General features: G+C 50.5%; 1 protein-coding gene across 1 annotated transcript in view; it reads right to left on the reverse strand.

Moving 5' to 3' along the window:
- Nucleotides 1-19,431, reverse strand: part of ARHGEF7 (Rho guanine nucleotide exchange factor 7) — a gene marked incomplete at its 5' end in the record, with an annotated part of 126,809 nt that extends 107,378 nt beyond the window's left edge. Inside the window, one exon of the mRNA XM_082675796.1 lies at nucleotides 19,267-19,431. Within this exon, the coding sequence (XP_082531922.1) occupies nucleotides 19,267-19,431 (165 nt within the window). The remainder of the gene's footprint in view (nucleotides 1-19,266) is intronic.
- Nucleotides 19,432-23,731: the final 4,300 nt, after the last annotated feature.

A 23,731-nucleotide genomic window follows, 5' to 3' on the forward strand; every position in this document is an offset into this window, starting at 1 on the left:
CTGAGCCACTGCTTACTTTCTTCTTAAGCTCAATTTCTGCAGTGTTTCTGGTCCTTTGACATCCATCTCCTCTCCTACTGGGCACATTTCAGAATGGCTACCGATGTCTTTGCCTGTGTCCATTGGTGGAAAAGCCTGTAGAGAGGCTCGTGGTCTCCGATGGGAGGGTGCCATGTACCTCTGCAGTGTCAGTGCAGCAGGTAGGGGCGAGAATACCCCCAGGAGAGGAGCCCCGCCCCCCAGGAGCATGAGGCACTGGTGGCCGCAGGTCTCACGGGTCTGCTCTTTGCCTCACGGACAACCCAACCCCCTACCTTTGACCGAGATGCCTCAAGGGAGAATGTCAACTCCTGTCCCCGCAGCCACTGCTGGGATTGCACCGATGAAACCTGTGTCCTCAGATGTCTGTGCGGGGCCTGTGTGGCCTGCCACCCCATTGGTTTACCTCGCTGTGCATGCTCCGCCCTTTCCCACGCAGTGAAGCCAGGGGCAGCAGTGGGAACTTCGGAGCAGCGCCCTGCCTCGTGCCTGACCAACCCTCCCGGTGAAAGAACCCGTCTTTCATTTCTAAACAGCCCAAGAAGCTGCATTGAAGGCAAGTTAACGCCTCTGGGCCAGAAGACGGGACACTGACCACCTCGGAGAAAGTTCTGTTTTCACCCACACGTTAGTATGTGGGAGGCTTGAAGGCGCGCAGAGAGGGCTGGCTGACTTTGGAGAGAGGCTGGGAAGCGAAAAGGGAGCCTTCACCAGAGGAAGGAACGTGAATAAGGGGAGAGGAAAAAGCGGAGGACGCTCAGTGGCAAGTGTGCCTCTCTATAACTAGCAGCGAAGACCCTCCCCAGAGGGAACGGCAGGGGAAGCAGGCGACCACAGCTCGGAGCACTCGTGCTGTAAAAGCCTCTTGCGAGAAAGAAGCCAGTCGAGACTTCATATTAAGTGTGAGTAATAAAAAGGTGATAAGAAGCTCATTATCTCCCGAGCTCTTAAGTACCCGCAGAGTACCCGCTGAAATAGGGCCGTAGCTGTAAGGTGTGGAGCAGTATGTAGTTCAAAACTACGTTTTCAAACGATCACTTAGAAAAACTGAGCTTCATTAGTTAAAGATAAGGCGGCCAATGCATACTCAGGAATTCTATTTCTTCCAGACTACTATAGCTGGAACATCTCCTGCACATTTATAATTTGCCTGTCACATCACTCCTCTGCTCAAAACCCTCAAAAGCCCCCCATTTCACTCAGAGTAAAAGCCAAAGTCCTTTAAGAGAATAAAAGGTAAGACACAGACTGGACGAAAGTACTGCATTTGCAAAACACACATCCAATCACGGACTTTTATCCAAAACATACAAAGAACTACTAAAACTCAACAATAAGAAAACAGCCCAATGGAAAAATGGGCAAAAGACCTGAACAGTCTCCTTACCAAAGAAGATATACAGATGGCAAGGCCACTAAACATATGAAAAGATGCTCCACATCATATGTCATCAGGGAAATGCAAATTAAAAGAACAGTGAGATACTGCTGCACACCCATTAGAATGACACAAATCTGGACTTCCTTGGCAGTCCAGCAGTTAACGCTTCACCTTCCAGTCCAAGGGGTGTGGGTTTAATCCCTGGTTGGGGAGCTAAGAGCCCACATGCCCCGCGGCCAAAAAACCAAAACATAAAACAGAAGCAATATTGTAACAAATTCAATAAAGACTTTAAAAATGGTCCACATCAAAAAAAAAAAAAAAAGAATGACACAAATCCAACACTGACAGCACCCAATGCTGGCAAGGACGTGGAGCAACAGGAACTCTCATCTGCTGCTGATGGGAATACACACTGGTCCACACCGTGGAAGAGACTTACTTATAAAACTAAACATCCTCTTATCATGAGGTCCAAAAATCTTGCTTCTTGGGTAAATTCGCTTTACCCAAATGAGTTGAAAACGTGTCCACGCAAAAACCTGAATACAAATGTTTATAGCAGCTTTATTCATAATTGCCCAAAGCTGGAAGTAATCAAGATGACCTTCAGTAGGCGAATGAACAAATAGACTGTGGTTGGTTCAGAAGATGGAAGATCATTCAGCAATAAAAGAAGATGAGCCACGAAAAGGCATGGAGGAGACTTCATGTTACTAAGTGAAAGAAGCCAATCTGAAAAGGCTACGCACCGTATGATTCCAACAATGTGACATCCCGGAAAAAGTAAAACTATGGCAACAGTAAAAAGATCAATGGTTGCCAGGGACTAGGGGAGAGGGCGGGATGAACAGGCAGAGCACAGAGAATTTTTAGGGCAGTGAAACCATCCTGTGTGACACTGTGATGACGGATACGTGTCATGTCCAAACCCACGGACTGCACAGCACAGAGTGAACCCTAATGTACATTATGGACTTTACTTAGTAATGTATCAGTACTGCTTCATCAACTGTAACAGGTGTCCCACACTAGCACAAGACGTTAATAATAGGGGAAAGTGGAGAGGGGTGGATGGAAATTCTGTGTACTTTCTGCTAAATTTTCTGGAAACCTAAAACTGCAAATAAAGTCTACTCATTTTTTTTTTTTTTTTTTTTTTTTTCCGGCACGCGGGGCCTCTCACTGCTGTGGCCTCTCCCGCTGCGGAGCACAGGCTCCGGACGCGCAGGCTCAGCGGCCATGGCTCACAGGCCCAGCCGCTCCGCGGCACGCGGGATCCTCCCGGACCGGGGCACGAACCCGCGTCCCCTGCATCGGCAGGCGGACTCTCAACCACTGCGCCACCAGGGAAGCCCCTACTCATTTATTTTTAAAGTCAAAGTCCTTATGATGGCTGAGCAGGCCCTGCACGGTCTGTTCCCTCGGTCCCTCCTTGACCTCATCATCAGCCAGCTGCTACTCTCCCCCAACTCACAGTGGCCTCTGCTGTTCCCAGAATTTGCCAGGCAGGCTCCTACCTCAGGACCTTTGCACAGCCTAGTCTCTCCACCTGAAATTCCCTTCTCCCCAATATACACGTCACACCTTGCTCACATACATCAAGTCTTTGTTCAAATGTCACTTCTCTGTAACGCCTACCCTACCTACCAGAAGTCAAACTGCAATGCCACCCTAATTGCTGGCCCCCCCATTTTTCTCCGTAGCCCTATCACTGTCCAACGTGCTGTGCAATCTGCTTGCGTACTATGTACGCGTCCAGAATACCTCCCTGTGCCGTGAAATATATGCCCCACCGGCAATCTGTTTGATGAGTGTTACATCTCAACACCTGGCACATACAAGCACTTAGTATATTATTGGTTCAGTGAATTAATGGTTTAATTAAGGACCTTTGCCTATGACACTAATTCAGTACCAGAATCACTTGGTTATAGCCACCTGAAGTGAAGGTGTGATGCTGACAGCACCTAGAACCAAAAAGTAATATAATTGGTCTCATATGAGAATTGAATATTTGAGACAGCAACTGTGCTGAAAAACACTTGGAAATATAATCACCGTAGACAAAACATTACAGAGACATAAAAGACGCTCTTGGGTTTTACCATAAACCCTAAGCCCTGTCTGTCACGGCTGACGGATGCATCCTGTTACCACCGGCTCCGTCTGAGGCCGGCCTCCCGGCTGCTGCCCAGCCCTCCGAGGACCGCCAGCTCGGCGTCCAGGGCTCCGTTTTCGCTCTGTGGGTATCAGGCGTCGGTCAGCCGGGCGCCGCTGAGAGCCAGCACTCTGGTTTCAGCGCCGTCTCCTGTCACTAAGGAAGATCGCTGCCTCGAAGCGGGGCTCCCGGAACCAGCTGGCTGGCTCCCCCAGGCCTCTGCTCCTGTCGGCGGCTGGCACGTTGTACAGCCGCCCATGAGACCTGCGTGGGGACAGGCTTGCCTTATGCCCGGGTCCTAAGTTTCACAAAGGGGCCGGAACAAGCTGATGAGGCCCTCTCTCGTGATTCTGACATTGCAGAGCTGAGAGACACACGGGGAGAGCGGGACAGGGAAAGCAGTGAGGAAGGGCGCCGCCAGAGCTGCCGCTTGTCCTTGGTCCGCTAGCTCGTCTCCCCGCGGCCTCGGGAGGCAGGCGCAGCCTCACCGCATCCCCCTCCTTCAGCCTGCTTCCTCTCTGTCCCCAGGTTCTGTCCTCTCCACTCCACTTCTGAGCCCAGCCGGTGAGCTTTACTTCGGTTATTCTGTATTTCAGCTCTGTAATTTCCGTATGTTTCTTTTTCATAAGCCCTCTCTCTTTGCTGCGATCTCCTATTCTTCACTTGTCTCAAGAGAATCTGTAATCGTTTTTGAAGCCTTTTTATGATGGCACCTTGAAAACCCTTGTCAGGTGATTCCAGACTCATTCACTGCGAGGAGACGGTCGCTGAAGCTCGTCTCCGCCACGACACCTAGAAAAGCAGGTCCTGTGACCAGACGTGGGTAGGGGTCTGGGAGGTTGCCAGAAGCCATCTCTGTTTTCTCCGTATTCAGTGACAAAGTGAATTCTTAGTTGGCTACTGAATTGAAAAGCATAGACTGGAATGAACTCAAGACGCACATCCTCGGTGGCGGTGGAAGGCCAGCATGCGCCACAGACCCTGCAGACCTGCGGAGAAGCAGGGCCCCAGTTTAAGGACCCTAGGCCCACGGCCCCTGGGAGCAGCAAGGGACGGAGGCACAGCTCAGCAGACCTACTCGCTGGACCCAGATGCCCCCCCCCGCCACAGCTCAGCAGTGCGGGTGACTTACCCCTCCCCCGAAAGCTGTCGTTTCAAAGAGAGCCCTTACCCACAGGTAAGGGTTACCCACAGGTTACCCACAGCTTACCCACAGGTGTCTCCATACCTTTTGGTAGCTTTTAGTGACTCATCATCTTATTTAGCTATAGTTCCCCCCAACCCTAATATGAATATTTCAAGGATTCCTCCTTAAGTGCCTCAACTTAAATAATACATTTATTAAATCTCATACAAGCCTCCTGAGCTTGGCCTCAATACGGATGGTGTTCCTCTTCTGTGTATTTTTTTAAATATTTATTTATTTGGCTGTGCCGGGTCTTAGTGGCAGCACATGGGATCTTTAGTCGCAGCGTGTGGGATCTCTTGAGTTGCGGCTGTGGGATCTAGATCCCTGACCAGGGATCGAACCCCGGGCCCCCTGCATTGGGAGTGTGGAGTCTTAGCCACTGGACCACCAGGGAAGTCCCTCTCTTCTGTTTTATGCAACAATTTTCTAGATGTAAAGAAACATGAGGAACCCCATCTTCCAGATAAACTCCAAGTGCCCCTCCCAATCCAAGGCAGGATTCATTCCAGGCTCTCTACCTCCATGTTTCAATGCCCCCAAAGCCCACAGAGAAGCAGCATGGGGTCTGCTCTGTCCCGAACTAAAAGGCACTAGGTTAGGAAATTTCCCAAGCATGGGGGTGGGGGCCACATCCAGGTAGGCGAGCAGCCTGTGCTCACCTGTGGAAAAGCTCCCAGGTGACCACATCTCGGTCTCCCGTCTTCTTAAAGATGCACTGCCTTGCATGCAGTCTGGCTAGTCCCAGGTTACAGTACTCTTGGGCTGAGGAGCTCAGTGGGCCGTCAGAGGTGCTGAAATGTGTCCCCTGGACCAGCTGCATCAGCATGGCCTGCACACCTGTGGGAAACGCCGATCCTACTGCACACCTGTGAGAAACGCTGATCCTTCCTGCACACCTGTGGGAAACGCTGATCCTACCTGCACACCTGTGAGAAGCGCTGATCCTACCTGCACACCTGTGAGAAACGCTGATCCTCAGCCCCAGCCAGACCTACAGAATCAGAGACTCTGGGCTGGAGTCCGGCAGTCTATTTTCACAAGCCGTCCAGGCGCATCTGGGCACACTCAAGTGTAAGAACCACATAACCACCTAAGCCAAAGGTACAAAGCGATGAAAAACCCATCATTACTTGAAAACAGCTTGAAATGCAGGTACTGCTAACTCTGATATCAGGTAATTTCACTAACATTTTTACATAAAATTGTAAACATTTTTATACAAAAAATTAATTGTTGGGCAGCTATGGCACTTCCAGCTGTAAGAAAAAGAAAACCATCCCAACCCAGAAATTTTCAAGCCATAAGCTCCTCAATGAGAGAGAAAGAGAGAGAGAGAGAGAGAGAGACTTCTTCCTTCCCTATCCCCGCTCCCAATAATACTCTCCCCACCATCCTCTCAAAGAAGAAGGATTAAGGAGAAAAGATAACTGGTGAGCTTCCATTCCCCACACGTGGTGACAGGCTGAATAGTGCGGGTTTTATTGCTTTGACTGGGAAAAACAATACCCAGAAGCTAAACACTGCTTACATTTACTGTGGTTATTTAGGGACAATATTCCCGATAAACACCACTTGATTTACCTTTATCTCCCTTCTTTTATTATGATATGTAACTAATTGTGAGCATTTTCTAAATGAGAAACAGAAAGCAAATCCCAGGAGAGATGTGTGTATACTCATAAAATTATAAAACAAATAGTCCTCAACACAGAGACAGCCTAGAGCAGTAAGTTCTCAGCCACGTCCCCATCTTTACCTTTAAAGCCATTCATGAATGTAAAATGAATCAAAGGGGGAAGATTAAACACCTGACGTTAATTCATTTAAGACAAGACGGAAACCTCAGATGGCTCAGAGTCACCACTGTTTAGTCTCAGCACACTCTGGACTTGAACACATGTTGAAACAGGTAGGAAATGAGGGAAAAAACACCATAGATATACTTCCCTGAAGCCACTGAAAGTAATAGAGTTTTCTAGAGTCTCCTTTATCAAGAAAAAAACAGCTGAAGGTCAACTTCCTCTTAACAAAATTTCCGAGTTCCTGAGCTCATGATGTGAAAACTCACTGTAAATTCATACATCCCTGCGTCCAGCGGGCCCTCTGTGGGTGCCCAGCTGTCCCCCACTCTCTCACGCTCCACACTCTACTCCAACATTCTCTGCTCCCCACCTCCGTGTCCGCAGCTGCCTCCGTTCCAACACCCCCTCCCCAGCTCCTCTGTCTGTCCTGAGCTCACACTCCCCCCCTTTACCTGAGCACAGGCGCCCTTGCTAAGATCACAAATGACTGGGTTGAGCGCTCAGCCAGGCCTGCGCAGCACAGTCCAGGCGTGCCCGCTGTCCCAGGATGACCAGTGACAGAGCCCTCTTCCCTTCAAGCACACTGCCAACGCTTTTTGGGTGTGGGGTTTGGAAGCCCACTCCCTTGGCCTCTTGCAGTCTACTGGACATCCTCCTCCACTGACTTCAGGTCACCACACTCCCCCCCGGACTTAACCACCACCTTCCTTAGCCCCTCAGGCTCATCCACATTGCCTGGCCAGCCACGTCTGAGTCCCCAAGGCCTTCTAGAGTTCTCACCTATAATTTCCCCTTGGGAAACCTCACCACCGCACACTTGCACTCACATCTCTATGGTGTCACTCCCAAATTTATACCCCGCCCAAATGTCCTCTCTGAGCTCCAGTTCAGCACCCTCAGCACTGAATCCATTCATGACCTTCTTGTTCCAAGCCTAGGCCCCAGGCCAGGCTCCCACTCACACAGGTGACTCTGCCAGCCATCCCGGTGCGCAGCCAGAATCCCGGGAGCTACCGTGGACCCACCATGGAGCCCCACTGACTGCCTTCCCTCACCCTCTCCCCCGCCATCTTTGTGGTTTTTGCAGCACGGTGTCCATCCCAATCCCAGCTCCCGCTGGCTCTCAATGGACCACACTAAGAACTTAATAACGCTCTTCTCCGCATCCGTTCTGGGCCCCATCTAATCCATTTCCCACACTGGGAAGTTTGGAGTATTGTTTTCAAAATCTGCAACTGATCACATCATCCTTCCCTTTAAAACTCTGAAAAATCTTTAAAACCCAAAGTCACTCAACGTCCTGTGGGGCCTGGCGCGTGGCTCTCTCTCCAGGAGCACTTGAGCTCTCCCTCGGTCTCAGCACTGTGGCTACCCAGAAGTCCCCCACTGCTCCTCTAATTACACACCCCCTCTACTCACGCCAGAGCCTACTCATGTACTGCTTCTGGAGGAGACCTTCCCTAAGACACCACCTGTCCCATCTGCCAGGTGTAAATCAGCTTCCTCTGCTACACACTTTGAGAAATCTGTTCCTTGCCTTCAGAGCATGTACCTCAATTTGTAAAGCAAATTCAAACAGTATCTTTAACGTGCTTCTCCTTCACTAGATGGTATGCGAGTCTATTTTTGTTAATCATTAAGTGTCCCAGCACAATCCTTGAACCACAGTAGACACCTGATACAGATTTGATGAGAAGATAGACAGATAAATAAGTGAGCTCTTGGGCAAGGAGGCTAAGTATACTTTCACTGTAAAATTCCGTACACGTTTTCTGAACGATCAGGTTCAGAAGTAGAGGGCTGGCAGTAAAATGAATTAAAGCTCCACTCTGTGCAACATGCAGGGTGAAACTGTCATGTAACACACACTGAGATGTGATCCACATACAGTAAACTGCTCATACTTAGTGTACAGTTGGAGCAGTTGCAACACATGTGCACTTGTGGAACCATCACCAGAATCAAGGTAATGAACACCCCTACCCTCCAAAGGACTCCTTGTGCCCTCAGAGTGTCTCTATACAAGCACTGGTCTACTTTCTGTCACTACAGATTATGATGGCTTTTTTGTAGAATTTTACATAAGGGGAATCATACAGTATGAACTCTTTTTCTAGCTTCTTTACTCAGCATAATTTTTACCCACGCTATAGCATATTCCCTTTTATTGCTGAGTAGTATTCTATGGAAATACAATACTTTGTTTATCCATATACCAGTTGAAAATATCTGGGTTGTGTCTAGTTTGTGGCTATTTAAAAAGAAAGTCCCATTTTCTTGGGTAAACACCTAGAAATGGAATTGCTAAATCATTTGGTTGATGTGTATTTAATATTTCAAGAAACACCATTTTCTAAAGCGCCTGTACAATTTTCATTCACATCAGCAGTGGATGAGAGTTCCAGCCCATCCACATCCTTGCCGACACGTGGTAGGACCAGTCTTTTCAGTTTTAGCTGTTCCAATAGGTGTGTGTAGTGGTATCTCACTGTGGTTTTAATTTACATTTCCCTAGTGACTAATAATGTCGAGCATCTTTTCATGTGCCTGTCATCTGTATATCTCCTTTGGTGAAGTATCTGCTCAAAACGTTTGCCCATTTTTTAAATTGCCTGTTTCCTTATTATTGAGTCTTGAGAGTTCCTTATACATTCTGGATATAAGTCTTACTTGGTAGAATTCACCAGTTAGGCCATCTGGCCTGGAATTTTCTTTATGAGAAGCTTTTAAGCTACAAGTTTAAATTTTGTAATAGATACAGGGCTACTGAAGTTATCCGTTTCTTCTTGAACGAGCTTTGGTAGTCTGTGTCTTCCATGGAAATTGTACTTTTCATCTAAGATATAGAATGTATCGGCATAAAAACGTTCATAATATCCCGTTATTACCCTTTAAATAACTGTAGAATCTATAGTGATTCTCCACATTGGTCATTTGTGTCTTCTCTCTATTTTTCCTGACCAGTTTAAGAGGCCCATCAACTTTATTGATTTTTCTCAGAGAACCAAGCTCTTGGTTTTGTTGGTTTTCTCTAGTAATTTTCTGTTTTCCACGTCACCCATTCCCATTCTGTCCTTTATTGTTCTCTTTTGTCTATTAGTTGCTGTGGGTTTAATTTTGCCCATATTTTTCTATCTTCCTAAGGTAGAAGCTCTATTACAGCCAACAAAAGACTTAAATCATAGGCAGGGTGAGTTCTCTCTCACTCCCAGAATATCGTTTGAACTAACAATTTATAATCAGGGTGCTTAAGACTCACACCCGGGTTTCCCTGGTGGCGCAGTGGTTGAGAGTCCGCCTGCCGATGCAGGGGACACGGGTTCGTGCCCCGGCCCGGGAGGATCCCACATGCCGCGGAGCGGCTGGGCCTGTGAGCCATGGCCGCTGAGGCTGCGCGTCTGGAGCCTGTGCTCTGCGTCCGGAGCCTGTGCTCCGCAAGGGGAGAGGCCACAGCGGTGAGAGGCCCGCATACCGCAAAAAAAAAAAAAAAGACTCACACCCAACAAAATATAGTTACTGTTAGTTATTTGAAGAACCAGCCTTGGCTCACTGACATGGCAGTTACTTGAATTCAATCTAAGTAAATGTGCTTGGTCAGAGGTCAGAGGAAGGAGAAACAAACTCTTCTTCTCCATCTCTCATCCACTGTAAGTCTGGGAGACACTCAGTTCCAGTCTCTCATCACTTAAAAGCAAGGCTTAAAAGTATGGTACTTTCTGGAAGCTTAACCTTTGACACAAGGCTGTCGAGAATTTAACCCCATTCTATTTATGGAGCTTGTTTTCAAAAGAAACAAAAATGCCTTAACAAATAAGAGAACTGAGACCAGAAAATTTCATGTTTCCGTGGGAAGAAATCTGTTACCAGCACCAATGTCATATGAGCATCGTTGAACAAGGCAATTTCTCCAGCACCACAGAAAGATCGCCTGAAGAAGATTCCATGTGTTCCCACGCCTCTTACACCTCCTGAGAGCAAGGAACAGAGGCTATGGGCCAGGATGATCTCTCTGAAACTCCTAATTTTCTGTCAAAACCCCTCTAACTTTCTTTTGTAAAGTGAATGACAGTCATAACCTTTTGGCATGCGTTCAGAAAGTAACAGGCTTTTTCAGATAATCTGTATTCCTGACAAAAGACTTCTGAACAAATTTGCTAACTTCAGATGGAACTTAAAAGTCTCTTATGAACTTAAACTGTCTCAAGCACAGGAAATCAGTGGGAAAGTGTCTTCCTGGCAGAAGCATAGCAGTGAGACACTCAGAACTGAGGGAGAAAGGCCACCCCAGGCCAGGGTGTTTACAAATAACCCAAACCAGACTGTTCTAAGGATTTTTGTTAGACTGCTAAAAAATCATGCTGCCAGGGCTTCCCTGGTGGCGCAGTGGTTGAGAGTCCGCCTGCAGAGGCAGGGGACACGGGTTCGTGCCCCGGTCCGGGAAGATCCCACATGCCGCGGAGCGGCTGGGCCCGTGAGCCATGGCCGCTGAGCCTGCGCGTTCGGAGCCTGTGCTCCGCAACGGGAGAGGCCACAAGAGTGAGAGGCCCGCGCGTACCGCAAAAAAAAGAAAAAAAAAAAAAAATCATGCTGCCAGAGCATGACTTCACTGCCAGAAACTGCGACTTCAAAGCAAACTTGGAAATGAGGATTCCCATTTTAAACTAAAACTAGATAGAAACTGGAAGAGGTTTCAAGTGCTACACTTTTTCTGGCGCTGAATTACATTCACCTTCTTTAAAGAAAAGATAGGAACTTTATCGGTCCCTTTAAAAAAAGCTGCTCTAAGTGTAATAATAATTAAAGTTACGCACAAAACACCACTTCCGTTCTCCAGACTTGTACCGTGTCTACTGCCACGGTGAGGCTGCAGGACAGGCAGCCACGAAACCTCAGTGGCAGCTGAAGTGAGCTTGCGTTTTGTCCGTGGGGCTGCAGGTCCACCGGGCTGGGCTCACCTGAGCTCGCTCACGCAGCAGTGAACTCTGATCCGGGTAGCAGCTCTGCCGACCTTGGCTAGCCTCTCTCACAATTGGGGTTGGTGGGCTGCAGGTGGGTCCAGGAGGCCTCGGCACGGACAGTTGAGCTCTCTGCCCTGTGGTCTTGCATCCCTCAGCATCCGGGGCCCGGGCTGGTCCTCAGGGTGGAAGCAGGGTCTGAGAGGGCATGGAAACACACAAGGCCTCTTCAGGCCTGGGCTAGCAAGTAGCACTTGTCACTTCTTTTTTGTTTTTAATTACTTTTTTTTGGTTGTGCCGGGTCTTAGTTGTGGTAGGCGGGCTCCTTAGTTGTGGCTCCAGGGCTCCTTAGTTGCAGCATGCATGTGGGATCTAGCTCCCTGACCAGGGATCAAATCTGGGCCCCCTGCATTGGGAGCACGGAGTCTTATCCACTGTGCCACCAGGGAAGTCCCACACCTGTCATTTCTGCCACGTCCCATTGGCCAGAACAAGTCAAGGTCAGCTCAGATGCAAGAAGTGAGGAAACAGGCTTCACCTCTCAATGGGAAGAGCTGCAGTGTCACGCTAACAGGGCATGGCTACAGGGAGGATGGAGAATTGGGGCCACCTCCATAAACTACCACAACCTTCCTCTAATCTGCTGTGTACCCTAGGAGGCTCACCTCCATAGAGGCTCACCTTTATGCACCACGCCCCAGAGCCTTCCCCCAGCACTGTCCTGGAGACACCATGCACTTAGACTACAGTGTGAATGACTCTCCCTAGACTGTGCAGTGCACAACTTACACAGCCATATGGTGCTGCCCTCAGTGAACCCAATGATGAGTTTGGGCTGCGTGACGTCTTGAGTATTCCTTCCACTGAGAATTCACAAATGCTTTACACTTCAGACCCGACGGCTTCTCTTACGACTTGACTGAAAAGTCAGTACAGAACACATGTATGTGTGTGCATGTGTTTCCGTGTATATGACGCGTACAGGTTGCACACAGTAGGTGATAAATACATCCGTTAGATTTAACTATTTTGAAAAACTGTGTTGGAAATGTGTAAACGTCCCCACCCTATCTCCCTGCCTTTAGACTGCAGCAGACACAGCACACTATCCCACAGAAGCAAGGCTGAGAACTACCAGACTGGTTCATAAAACTTTAAAACTTCAGAGCTAACATTAGAAATATAAAAACATCGGGAAACAAATTCTCCTAACCTAAGTTGGTAGAATTGAAGAAGGGGAGGGGAAAAGTCAGAAGTCGAACCCAGGATACACAGGGCCCAGGGGTGGCCCCAACACCCTCCCTCTGCAGACACAGGGCGGGCTGGTGGGCCCTCACTGCCCATCTGTGACTCCTGGCCCTTCCCATGTGTGAAACTCTATCTACACGAAACCTGAGCCCGCAGCTTGGCCCTCTGGCCCCGCGAGCCAGCAGCTGCGTGCGCTCAGCAGAGGGCTCAGGAAGCCACATTCCGTGTTCCCACCACCCCAGACGATGGTAGTCTGGGAGGGTGGGAAGGGAGGGGCCACCAGCCCGCTGAGGTTGCAAGAATCTGCCCAGTTGTGAGAATAAGGAAATATTCCAGGATTCGAGTAGCCTTCTGGTTCAGATCCGGGCTTAGAGTTTTCCTGGACATAGCAGGAGAAGTTTTCCGTGTTGATCCATAAAATAATAATAACTTCCATCTACGAGGACCTGTTCTGTGCCCAGCACTGCACAAAACCCCTCACATCTACTTGTTTACCCTCATAATGACCCTACTGCCCCAATAGGCCATTCCCTCCAGACAGGAATCGTTAATCTTATTTTTAGGAGGAGGCAACTGAGAGAAGTTACGCAGGTTGCCCAAGGTCACACAGCAACTGGATGACTCTGGAGCACATACTGGGACCACCCCATTTTACAGTGGCCCCGGGGGGGCAGCCAGTGGGTCTTAGGGACCGCTAAACCTCCCAGCCCCCCCCGTGCTGCCCGTGGCAGAGGTGAGTGCCCAGAGGGAGGGTGTGCCTTTTGCCACCTTCTACCAACAGTGACAGACTCATGGGCGACTCCGGCTCCCATGTGATTCCAGTCCAAAAGTCTAGAGACAGCCCTACCAAAAAAGTTTATTATACACACACACACAGTATTGTTTCAGATCTTGGTTTAGATAGATTCCCAGTAAATGCAGGGTAATCCCTGAAGCAGGAACCAGCCCTGACTTAGCGCAGGTCGGTGCCCAGCGGGTGCTCCCTAAGGCAGCCCGAAAGGTCCCCGACCAGGGCAGCAGGCACACCTGGGCGGAGCCTTCCACCCTGAGCCAGCTGGGGGCCCGGGCTCGGCCACTGCTGGTCTCAGTGTCTTCACCTGTGACACGGGGAGACTCGGGAGGACAGCGGGACAGCAGTTTAGCACGGTGCCCGCAGCTCAGGGCGCCCACAGTTGTTTCTTTGAAAGAGAAGTAACTAAAGGCGGGCAGTGCTCAAAGAAATGAGGGAAGAAGGCCACGACGGGTGTCACTTCTATTAATAGAATGCGGTCCTGGGAGAGCACAGACGCTGAGTCCTCCCACCGGAGAGCTCCCAGAGGCAGCTGCCCCTGACGAAAGGCCATCCTGCAGCCCTTCCCCCAGCGCCCTGCAAGCCCAAGTCACCCTGGGCGCGCGTGCGCGTGCGCGTGCGTGCGGGATTTTGTGTGTGTGTGTGTGTGTGTGTGTGCGTGCACGCGTGTGTGTGTGCATGCGCGCAGGTGTGTGTGTGCGTGCATGCGGGGGGGTGGTGCGTGCATGCGGGGGGGTGGTGCGTGCGTGCCAGCGTCCACACCATAGCACTTCCAGTGTGGCTCTCGGGAGATCTCTGGAGGTAGTCCCGATTTAAATTGATTTTAGGTGGGGTTATTCTGAATGAGCCCGCAAATGCAGTTACATGGGGCCTAAAACCCAAACAAGAATCACCCTGGTGCAGGGTCAAGATGGTACTTGAAAGTCACATGCTTCAAAGGCAGATGTTCATCATGACAAAATGAGCCATTCTGAAACCTTAAGCAGTTTCATTAGAAGCACCTTAATACAGCCAATAATTCAGTTTGCAAACTTTAAAGAAGCCTCCTTAAAAAACACAGGAGGTCACGTGTTCTATAACTTTTCCCCCTGCGGGCCTCACCCGCGCTGCTGAGCAGGTATTTACGGCAGCTACAGGGAAGGGCGCCAGCTTCCAAACCAGCTGGTCCTGAGTGAGGCCTCACACACCACACTGCCATTGCTGACCACGTCCTTCTCAGGACCGAAGGGCCTAGAAAAGGCAAACTGCTCTCAGCGGACACTCAGAACTGCTGTCCGACGGCCACTGGGACTTCTCTTCCACCCCACCCCGCCCAGCCCCAGAATCCTAGGACAGAGCAGAAAGCAAGTCAGGAATCAATTAGGAAAAAGCAGTTTCTCCTTCCCGTGCTGCATCAGAATTCACTGATTTTCTGCAAGTCTGTGGAAGATCAGCGAGGACTGCCAGATCACAGTTTGGGGAAATACAAACCATATTCTAATCCACGTGTCAGAAAAATCAGCGGAGGCTGGGCAGCCCAGACGCAGGTCCCTCCAAGGACTTCGTTCCTCAGCGCCCGTTCCCTCTGCCTGACATCCTGACATCCTTGACATCCTGACTTTTGAGTTCCTTCTGCCCCACGCTGCTTGGGTTTTTTTGGGGGTTTTTTTTGAAATTTTGAATTTTATTTATTTTTTATACAGCAGGTTCTTCTTAGTTATCTATTTACACATATGAGTGGATACATGTCGATCCCAATCTCCCAATTCATCCACCACCACCCCCCCGACCACTTTCCCCGCTTGGTGTCCATACGTTTGTCCTCTACATCTGTGTCTCTATTTCTACTGCTGTTGTTTTTATAGTTACGTTTTCTCCTGGACTAAAACGCTTAAGAACTTGTTATTCAGTCTTTTTATCTCCAACAGCGCTTTACACCCTGCAGACAGGTAAACACTTAATAAGTTGGTTTGGTTCCAACATATCATCCGACCTGTTATGGGTTGGATTGTGACCCCTGAAATTCATATGTTCAAGCCCTAGGCCCCAGGGCTGCTGAACCGTGATCTTATTTGGAAACAAGGTCATTGCCGATGTAATCAGTTGAGGTCATACTGGGGGAGGGAGGCCCTAATCCAATGACTGGTGTCCTTATAAAACGGAAGTTTGGACACAGAAGAGACCCCAGGAGACGCCATGGGAAGACTGGACTTGAGCTGCCCCAAGCCAGGAACCTCGAGAGGCCTCGGGGAGGCCGGGACAGACCCTCCCCACCCCTGCAGAGGGGCGGCCCTGCCCACGCCGCCATCCGGGACTTGTGTCCCCAGGGTGTGAGAGAATGGGGTTCTGTGTTTAAGTGCCTGGTCTGCAGTACGTTGTTACAGCAACCCTAGGAAGCTAAAACACAGCCAACAGCTTAAACCAGTCTGAACACACACGCACACCCAGGGCATCTAGCAGGGCCAGAGGGCAGCACCTGATTTGTGCATTGCACAAACACTGACACATGGAGTGTCTCCTGGGCAGCATTTTACGGGTTACGGTGTGCTCTGTTTTCCTGGGCAAAGAGAGAGAGAACCAGGTGCCTTGAGTGTTTCGTGGTGAACCAAGAAACTTCATCTGCTGCAGTTACACGTAAAATTAAAGCAGCCTTGGGAATTCCCTGGCCGTCCAGTGGCTGGGACTCCGCTCTTTCACCGCCATGGGCCCGGGTTCAGTCCCTGGTCGGGGAACTAAGATCCCGCAAGCCACGTGGTGTGGCCGATAACTGACTGACTGACTAACTAACTAAATCAAGCAGCCTTTCATGACTTCCATCATCTGAATGTGTCTTCCTAGTCTTAAGGAAGTTGCAGAGGATGGAACATGACTGCCCCTCAAGTTCACCCCCTCTGACTAAGTAGCCCAGGGATGTTTAAAGTGTTAACTCACGAGCTCAGGGCTCACACGCCTCCCCGGAGTCTCCAGCCTTCGTGTGTTTCTCATCACAGGAGGAATGACGGAAGCAAACAGCGTGGGCAGGTCGGCAAAACATCCTGGCCACTACTAGACAAAATCAAAGCAGCGGAGCCTCATACACGAAGATTCAGGAGACCTTGTAACACCCATTTTTCTCTCCCCTACGGCAGAGAACGTATCAGAACACAGCGTTGGCGATAACTCAATGTGTCTCTTTTCACAGCCCCTCTCGTCCCTGGCTGACCTTCCACCTAAAGAAAAGCAGGCTGCGCGAGGGGAACCTCAACAGAAGCACGAGGGGAACCTCCACAGAACGCTTTTTAAAATGAGCAGAACAATCTGAACTGAAACGAACCTGCCCTTCATTCTTCACCCTCTTTGCTGGCCCTAAAACAGAACAAACCAACAGAATGCATGAAACACACTACGACATGTTTTCTTAATAAAAGGCACATGGGAAACCCAAGCCACCTCGACACTTTTCTCCATTCTGCACTATGCTATCGCCGGCTGAATGGGTCGTGTTACATTTTGTGAATTTGCAAAAGTTAAGCTGCAGGCTGCTTACATCCCGTTAATCAGTCTTCTGTGTGTTCACGTAGCAAACTGGGGTCAAGTTAAGAGCCTTTCAATTCCATGTGAATACTCGGTGAAGTTCCCAAATGTTCCTTTTTAAGGAAAAACGTCCTCAGACTAACATTCCCACATTCGGTGAAGGCTGTTCAGCGTGTGAGCTCTCTGGCAGACGTCATTCAGTGTGCACGCAGACATCGGAAAGTTCAACTAAATAACTCTTCTTGGGAAATGGAAAATGCTCGTGACATTTCTAAAACCCAGGGTTTCCAGAGGTGGAGAATGGCTAACAGTTTACTGCCCAAACCTACATTCATACCACAGAGAATCGGTAGCTCTGTCTCTAATTTGCTACTTTGACGTTGAACTTTCACTGTGACTGTGTCCCTCTAAACAAACCAGTTGGGGCCCGGGGGGAATAAAAGGGTAGTTACGCTATAAGAAGTTTCAAATGACCACAGTTTTAGAACATGTTGGGTTGTTTCAGTTTGGCTTCTGCAAATTAAACATGTTAATCATTCCTCTCTTTGTTGTTTCCGAGATGAAAGGAATGCTAGTTTTCTAAGAAAATCTTTCTACATTTAAAAGAAAGTGATTATTGAAGTCTGCCGGTCAGTATGAATGCAGTTAATATGCCAAGTAACATATGCATTGATAATGACATGTTTTTATCAAACAGCCTCCGAAGTTTCTTAAAGCTTCACTTTTAGAAATGGAAGTCTTTCACATAAGCCTATTTTGGTAAACTTAGCATGCATTTTCAATGCCTTTCAACATCTGTCTTTTATTACCAGAGGTCCTGATATCCAGATGACAGCGGAGTATTCTGAGCGCCTGGAAAGATAGAGCTGCTCCTTATTCTTGTCTTAAATCATAATTTTATTGTGACATCAGGTTCATTTAGAAGCAACATTTTAATCTCCTGGACAGACAGGCAGCTGTTCGCTCTAAAATGCAGGTTCTGTTTTCATAAATATGTTCCTAAAACTAGTAGGCGTACACAATTCATATTAAATAAAATCTTTTCTGACCTTTTAAATGTAGTGCCAGAACATGGGCAACTTAAAAGTTTAAACAGTTTACTTTTTAAAGTCACCTAATTAACATTTTATTATTAGCAAATTGATACTGTGCGTTTCGGGCCAATACACCCCATTTAAAAAATTAAATAGTTTTTCCTAATTATGCTGCACTTCAATTTCTACATTTAACACCATTTAAGTAATTGTTGATCCTAAGATTATGTACTGGCAAAAAAACTGGGCTAAGACTGTAGTGTCTTTGAATACAGGGATCCACCGTTTTAAAAAGCGCTCTCTCCACTCGCCCCTGCTTTGTCAGCTGAGCCAGAGGAAAGCAAACTTGAATCACTCAGGAGTTGCAGCCAGGGTTCACCCTCCAGCCCCGAGGAAACCACAAGTCACAAAGAGGAGAAGCAGGGTCTGTAGGACTAGGGATTCTGTTCAAAATCAGGTACGAACCTGAAACTGAAATCTAGGACTTTAAGCCAGGCTTGAAGTATGCCAGGGTTTTCCAACCCTGTGTCTGCCATCCTTTGGGCTTGGAGACATGAGCATTCTTTCATGGGGAGGGCAGTAAATCATTTCACAACCCAGCCCTCAGCTACTGATACATGCATCCTTTAAAAATGCATAGCAATTGGTCAATTAAACAGAGGGCGAAACTCTCGTACGATACCACCAACAAAAGCTGTTCAAACAAAGCCTGGGAGGACGCTTTGCACGGCGGTTTTCTGCTCAGGTCACAGAGAGGGGCGACTCCTCCTTCGGGCGGGGCAGAGCGGAGCTCCCCGTCCCTCCCGGCCTCCCCGGGGCCGTTCCCCTTGAACGCGGCTCGGACCCCTCCCCAGCCGGCCCCGCACACAATGGCGCCCCGAGCGGGATCCCGCCACCGGGTCCTCGCGCCAACAGCGCGCCCCCCGCGCGGGCCGCGTTCCCGGGTCCGCGCACAAAGGAGGCGCGTGGGCTCCTCCGCACCCCGCGCTCTCCCGGCCCGCGCGGCCACCAGGTGCCGGCGCCAGCGACCCCGCGCCCGAGCGCCTCCGCGCATCCCGGGCCGCGGCGGGGGCAAGGTGGGGCGCGGGGCCTCCAGCCGCCCGCGGCGCCCGCCGCCGGGCCTCCCAACGCCCCGGGCCTGGCCGCCGCGGGGGCACGGGCCGGGGGGCACTCACTTTCTCGATGGTCCCGGGCAGCAGGCGCTCCAGCAGCCTGCAGAGGACCACCCCATCCTTCAGAGACGCCTGCAGGAAGCCCTCCGGGTCCGAGATGGTTTTCTTGGGCGACTCCAGCACCCCCAAGGTAATGAGCCACGTAACGGTCTGCTCGGCGGAATTCATAGCGGCGGCGCGCCCGGCCTCCCCGCGCCGCGAGCCCGTCTCGGCGCCGTTCACCTCGGAGCGGCCGCGGCCCGGCCGGCTGCGCCCACCGCCCCCTCCTCCTGCTCGCCCATGGAGAGGCCGGCGACGGCGATTGGCTCGGGCGGCGCCGCGGTCCGGCCGGCTCGCGCTCCCTCGCGTGCGTCCTGGCCGACTGTCAAGTGCCTTTTCATTAGATGCACATGAACCTGCGGCGGCCGCCCGGCGCCGCCCCCGCCGCCGCCTCCCGGCTCCCAGCCGCTGCCGCCGATGACATCACCGAGAGGAGAAGAAAGACGCCGCGCTGGAGCGGCCCCGGGCCTCCCGGACCCCGACCCCCGGCCGCCCCGGCACCCGGCGGCCGCACACGCGCCCCCGCGCTCGGGCCCGCCGCCGTGCGCCCTCCGCGCCCCGGCCGGCTGTGCGCGCGCGTCCCCACCTGCGCCGCCGGGTGCCGGGCCCCCGCCCCAAGGGCCCGATGACCTCCAGCAGGCGACAGCCCGCCGGCCGGGAGGGCTCTACGGGCCTCCCAACCCGCGGGCCGCGCGCGCCCTTAACGGATGGCGCCTGGCTGGGCCCAAGCGCAGCCCCCTGGGACGCGAGCGCCCGGCCAGGCTCTTCTCGTTGTCCTGTCCCTTCTGCTTCCTTCTTCCCTCCTTGGAAGACTTGGAATCCTTTCCTTGTATTCTTAATTCATGAGTGTTTAAATTATTAAGTGCTTCCCAGAATGCTCTTTTTATTTTTGCCGGTTTTATTTCAAGAGGTAGGGGGTGAGGGGAGCTGCAAACGACACGCTTGCTTCTCTCCGCTACCTTGCAAGCCAATAATTACAGAACACGGTGATAATTAAGTCTGTAACCAGATGGGTCTAATTCGAGGAGGAATTGATTTTCCTGATACTGCTGCGATCCGTGGGGACGTGGACGCCCCGGAGCGCGGCGTGGCCAGTGTCACGTGTGCCCCCTGCCGGGAGGACGGTCCACAGCGCGTGTGACCTCCCCGGCCGGGAGGGGGCCGCGGGCCCACTCTCCAGGACCAGAAACCTTGGAGCGGCTCCACTTTAAACTGATGCTGATGTTTCAGACACTGTCAGAGGAAGGTCAGGAAAACAGCAGCGCCTGAACTGGGTGATGATGGGGAAGGAAGGACTGTGAGAACAGCCCAGCCTAACAGGCCGCTTGGCCAGATCGCACGGTGGGCGAGAGATGCGCAGTTGGAGACCCGGCTGCGAACCCACGCGAGGGCCAGACATAAAGCGCTCAGACATCCCACCGCCAGGCAAAGAAGAAGCTTCTTCGAATCAGGAATGACCCTGACACATGTACATGCTAAGGAAGGGAGAGAGAGTCTCCTTAAAGAAGGACCGCGAAGGTGTGCACGTGTGTCCATTTGCTCTGCCCTGTACACGAGTGCCTTTCCTGTTTGCTTGCTGTGACTCTGCCCTGGCAACTTACAACAGCATTTGCAGTCACCCACAGAGAGCTTACTGTGTGCCGGGCGCATATATTAATCTCATTAGTGACAAAAGCTAGAAAACGTGAAGATTTCAAAAAACAGAAGCTTAACTCTCCCCTTCCTCTGCTTGCTTTTGCAATTGTGAATTGCATTTATTTCCAGCTTCGAGTTAAGCGGTCCAGTTTCCTTTCCACGTGAGAACACAAAGTGATTTGAAGAGCAGTACGAACTCTGGATTATAAGGGCCACGTGTTCGGTGGTCACAGCTCCCACTTCCTGAGCTCCCAGTGTCTCCCAGCGCTTGCTCCCTGCTTCGTGTGGCATAATCACGATGACAGCCTTAGGGAGTCTCTCTCATCGTCCCCATTTTACTGGTTGCACATCCCACAAGTGGTGAAGATGGACTCAAGCCTGGGCTCTGCAACTCCAGGACCAACCCGCCTCGCCCATTGTCCAGACCGCTTCCCTATACACTTTCTGGGAAACAGGACGATTCACAGCTCCATCAAGTTTTGTGCCCAAGGACACTTTATCAACAGAAGGGTGTTAACCCAAGAGTAGCTGTTCACTGAGGTTCCTGTTTACTCTCATTCCTGCTGAATTGGACACGTGATTTAGAATACAGTCATTACAATTCCAGATTCCATTAAATTAGGTCTGGCGCTTATCATCTGGTAAACAAGAGTAAGATTCAACTTGACTCAAGGAAATGGTCCTGCAGAAAGGCAGCTCTAGGGAGTGGCCTTAGGTGGCCAGTGAACCTGGCAGCCAGTCATTGTCAGAAGGGGGACCCAGAGGCCACCTGCTATAACTGGTCTTGGAAGTCCCTGAACGTTTTAATGCTTTATAGCGACTAGTGGCATTCTTTTACCTTGGATGTACATTTATTTCAAAAAAGCTTATTTGGAAGGTATTCTAGAAAGTAACATTGTTCAAAGCTAGGCGTTTTGGGGACTTCTCTGGTGGTCCAGTGGTTAAGACTTCACCTTCCAGTGCAGGGGGTGTGGGTTCGATCCCTGTTCGGGGAGCTAAGATCCCACGTGTCCTGTGGCCAAAAGACCAAAACACAAAACAGAAGCCATATTGTAACAAATTTAATGAAAGGCTTTAAGAATGGTCCACATCAAAAAAAAAAAAAATCTTAAAAATAGCTAGATGTTTTTAAGGGTTTAATTGAGCTGAGTATCCAAGGTGAGCATTTGGTTAAACTTAACATTTTTCCAAGCTCCTATTACAGAGGACACGTGCTGTGGAGGAGAACTCATTGTTCTGGTGGGCTGGCATGAGTGAAGGTTGTTGTTGGCGGAGGACACTGGCCTTGCCTCTGGAGGCCCTTTGGCGCACCTAAGGATCATGGAAGGGCTCTCAGGTCAGGCGTGTGTCCTTCGGTTCCCTCATTTCTCACGAGGGAACGTCAGCCTCGTGTCCAGCCTGGCCAGCTGTTAATGCCTGATGGCCACATGCAGGCCATTGTTAGGGGTTCACCCGCACATAGCCCCAAACCAGGAGCTACCCAAGGCTCAGCTGAACTGTGCTAACTCAGTTGGAGGACGGTGTTACAAAGATGTTAAAATCTACCCCAGCCTGAAGCCAGACGGACAGATGGCTGTTTACCTGGCCATCACACCCTGTAGAGTCGCTTTTGTTGAATTGGACCATCACCTGGATTGAAAAATGCAGCGAGAAGCAGTCCCATGAAGCTCACTCTATCTAATGTAAGTATTACCAACGGCGCTCAGTTTCTCAAGCAGTGTACTATTTATTTGGCATATATATGGTCAAATACTAAAAATTAAAGATGCAAGGCAGGAAAAAATATTTTCTGAACATATATAGCTGAGAAGTTCTCAGGACAGGAAGACATTTACAGATATAGTAATCATGACACGTAGTGTCAACAAGACGCGTATCCTGGTTTGGGTCCTGGAGCAGATCCTGCGCCACCTTGGGTGAACATAGTTCACTTGGGGAGTGATCCCAGGGAGGACAAGTGAAGAAAAGGAGAAAGTGACCCAAAGGTGTGCAGTGAGCAGCGGGGCTCAGCTCCCCCGAGAGCCTTGAGAAGCAAAGTGGATGCTGTATCAGTCAGGGTTCCCCAGAGAAACAGAACCAGTAGGATATGTATAAAGACATTTGTTACAAGGAATCGGCTCACGTGATTACAGAAGCTGGCAAGTCGAATCTGCAGGTGGACCTGCAGGCTGGAGACGTGCAGGAAGCTGACGATCAAGCTTGAAGACATCTGTTGGAGAGTCTTCCCTTACCTGGAGGAGGACCGGTGTTTTTGTTCTATTCAGGCCTTCAACTGATTGGGTGAGGCCCACCCATATTGGGGATGGCAATCTGCTTTACTCAGTCTACCAATTCAAACGGTAATCCCACCCAGCTGTGGCGCCAGAGGTGCGTTAACAAGCTGGCTACCGCTGGCGGCATGTGGGTCCCTCTGGGGCCCTGTATGAGATTCCTGCCGTGACCACAATAAAGCACCACAAACCTGGGGGCTCAAAACAACAGAAATGGATTCTCTCACAGTCTGGAGGCTGGAAGTCTGAGATCCAGGTGTGGGCAGGGTGGGTTCCTTCCGAGGCCGTGAGGGAGGACCTGCTCCAGGCCTCTCCCAGCTCCTGGTGGTGGCGGGCCATCCCTGACCTTCCTTCCAGCTCCTGGTGGTGGCGGGCCATCCCTGACCTTCCTTCCAGCTCCTGGTGGTGGCGGGCCATCCCTGACCTTCCTTCCAGCTCCTGGTGGTGGCGGGCCATCCCTGACCTTCCTTCCAGCTCCTGGTGGTGGCGGGCCATCCCTGACCTTCCTTCTTGGCTTGTAGGTA

The sequence above is a fragment of the Grampus griseus genome (genome assembly GCF_964374135.1).
Source record: "Grampus griseus genome assembly, chromosome: 18".
Taxonomy (NCBI): Eukaryota; Metazoa; Chordata; class Mammalia; order Artiodactyla; family Delphinidae; genus Grampus; species Grampus griseus.